The 2,814-nt window shown below is 35.6% G+C and overlaps 1 protein-coding gene across 1 annotated transcript in view; it reads right to left on the bottom strand.

Annotated features, from left to right (window-relative positions):
- LOC111083000 (transcription intermediary factor 1-alpha-like) overlaps window positions 1–2,814 on the bottom strand; it is a 38,022-nt gene that overhangs the window by 9,792 nt on the left and 25,416 nt on the right. The window contains exon 6 of the mRNA XM_022402489.1: window positions 2,232–2,387. Coding sequence (XP_022258197.1) covers window positions 2,232–2,387 — 156 coding nt within the window. The remainder of the gene's footprint in view (window positions 1–2,231; window positions 2,388–2,814) is intronic.

Raw genomic sequence — 2,814 nt, 5'->3', positions numbered from 1 at the left:
TATTTTGTGCTACAACATGTCTAGAACTCAAGGTTCTCTCCAATTGTCAGATTTTGTTAGAGGAAGGACAGTTGGTCAAGCAGATAGTAGAATAAGTCAGCAATAAATTTCACAGAATTGGGAATCCTGCTTTCGACAGTCAACAGAATCATCGTGCAGTTCAGGAAACACGGCAAGGAAACAACTGAGCAGCGTCCGGGTCGTCCTGGTCCATCGGAGAGGACAAAAAGGGCTGTCAAGTGGAGCATCGAAATGGATCCCAGATTAACGACTGCAGAAGTGGCCAAAGTTGGTGGTATGAGCCCGAAATCTGTTCAACGGATTCTCCACGGATTGGGTTATCCTTGCAGAGCAGCTAGATGGAAGCCCTTATTAAGACCTGCCAACATAGTCAGACGAAAGAAGTGGGCAAGTGATATGATGACCAAACCTCTGGACTTTTGGAAGACCGTATTGTTCTCAGACGAATCAAGATTCGCTCAATTTTTGGACAGTGGAAGGATATTGGTCTGGAGAATGTTTCACCAAGAGTTTTGGCTCAACAGATTGCAGCCAACTGTGAAGCATGGTGGTTTCAGCATAATGGATTAGGATGGTGGGAGATCGAGCTCAGTGGAGTGCACTGGCAACATAAATTTTGCAAAATACGTCGAAATATTGGAGGAAGGACTCTTGCCACTTTATTCCTCGGGTTTCGTGGACAACAACAAAACATTGTTGCAGGAAGATGAAGCACCGTGTCACACTGCTAGAAACACCCAAAAGTGGCAGGAAGAAAATGGTATCCAGAAGTTGACCTGGCCGAGCCAATCTTTTGACATGAACCCCATCGAAAACCTCTGGGCCATACTCGACCAGCAAGTCAAGAAACAACCAAAAAAACCAACTTCGAAGAGCAATCTACTCCAAGTTTTGAAGCAAGATTGGGCAAAAACCCACAATCTAAAATTGACGAGATCATTCTCACGATGCCCCAAAGGATCAACGAAATTTATGAAGCGAAAGGAAGATCTACTAGATATTAATTATATTATAAATATATCAATTCATGTGAATATGACTGAAAATTTTAATTTTTTTCTGAAAAGGTGGTGTTTATTTACTTGTGACCATGCTGTGTACATTAAGATAGTAGTTATAGCTTTTAGAAATAGTAAAACTTTCCAAACTATGTTAAGACAGTAGTTGTAGTTTGTAGAAAAAATAAAACATTCCACCCTACACTAAGACAGTAGTTGCAGCTTGAAGAAAAAATAAAACTTTCCCCTCTATGTTAAGACAGTAGTTGTAGCTATTAGAAATAATAAAACTTTCCACTCTAAGTGAAGATAGTAGTTATAGCTTGTAGAAATAATAAAACTTTCCACTCTACGTTAAGATAGTTGTTGTAGCTTGTAGAAATAATAAAACTTTCCACTCTATGTTAAGATAGTAGTTGTAGCTATTAGAAATATTAATTATAGCTTGTAGAAATAATAAAACTTTCCACTCTATGTTAAGATAGTTGTTGTAGCTTGTAGAAATAATAAAACTTTCCACTCTATGTTAAGATAGTAGTTGTAGCTTTTAGAAATAATAAAACTTTCCACCCTACATTAAGATAGTAGTTGTAGCTTGTAGAAATAATAAAACATTCCACCCTACGTTAAGACAGTAGTTATAGCTATTAGAAATAATAAAACTTTCCACCCTACATTAAGATAGTAGCTATAGCTTGTAGAAATAATAAAATTTTCTACTCTGTGTCAAGACAGTAGTTATAGCTTGTAGAAATAATAAAACTTTCCAGTCTATGTTAAGACAGTAGTTATAGCTTGTAGAAATAATAAAACTTTCCAGTCTATGTTAAGACAGTAGTTTTAGCTTGTAGAAATAATAAAATTGTCAAAATTTTCTACTTCACGTGTATAAAGAATAGAAAGCTGTGGCTGTGAAAGAGGAAAAAAGGAGATTATATTTAGTTGAGAGAGTATCCTCACTGTTATGCAAGTCTTACTCTGCAAGTACCTCCAAAACCAGGGCACATTGTATATCTCCCTATCATGTAATTTGCATCCTGGTATTATGCAACATAAAAAATATATTTAAGTTAAGAATTGTATGGCAAAAGTGAAAAATATTTTAAACCTGAAACTAGAAGAACACACAATTCTGAACCAGAAGCTAGAAGAACACAGTTTTAAATCTCATGTCAACAGGTAACTTCACTACTGGTAATAAAGTACACTTACAGGATTAAAGACAAAACAATTGCTGAAGACCAGCCGAACATCTGATATAAATTCCTCAACATCTTCATAACGATTGAAATAACTTGGTGAAAGCTTCTTCTTGATCGTTAACAAGTCCATAGGTTTACTTATCACCTTGTAATAGTGTGGAATATCCTAGAAGAAAGAAAGAATATTTATAAGTATCAATTGACTAACAAATACAGGAGTACACACAACAGATTACAAAACACACATACATATCATAGTACACAAGACAGATCGATTCAATTACAAAACATGCATACTGTAGAACACAAGACAGATTGATTAAATTACAAAACACATACATACTGTAGAACACAAGACAGATTAATTAAATTACAAACACGCATACATACCGCAGCACACAAGACAGATCTAGTCAATTACAAAACACATACTGTAGAACACAAGACAGATCGATTAAATCACAAAACACATACATACTGTAGTACACAAGACAGATCGATTCAATTACAAAACACGCATACTGTAGAACACAAGACAGATCGATTCAATTACAAAACACGCATACTGTAGAACACAAGACAGATCGATTCAA

The sequence above is a fragment of the Limulus polyphemus genome, unplaced genomic scaffold (genome assembly GCF_000517525.1).
Source record: "Limulus polyphemus unplaced genomic scaffold, Limulus_polyphemus-2.1.2 Scaffold6847, whole genome shotgun sequence".
Lineage (NCBI taxonomy): Eukaryota > Metazoa > Arthropoda > Merostomata > Xiphosura > Limulidae > Limulus > Limulus polyphemus.
The sequence above is the reverse complement of the archived record's forward strand: the minus strand, read 5'-3'. Positions and strand labels throughout refer to the sequence as shown.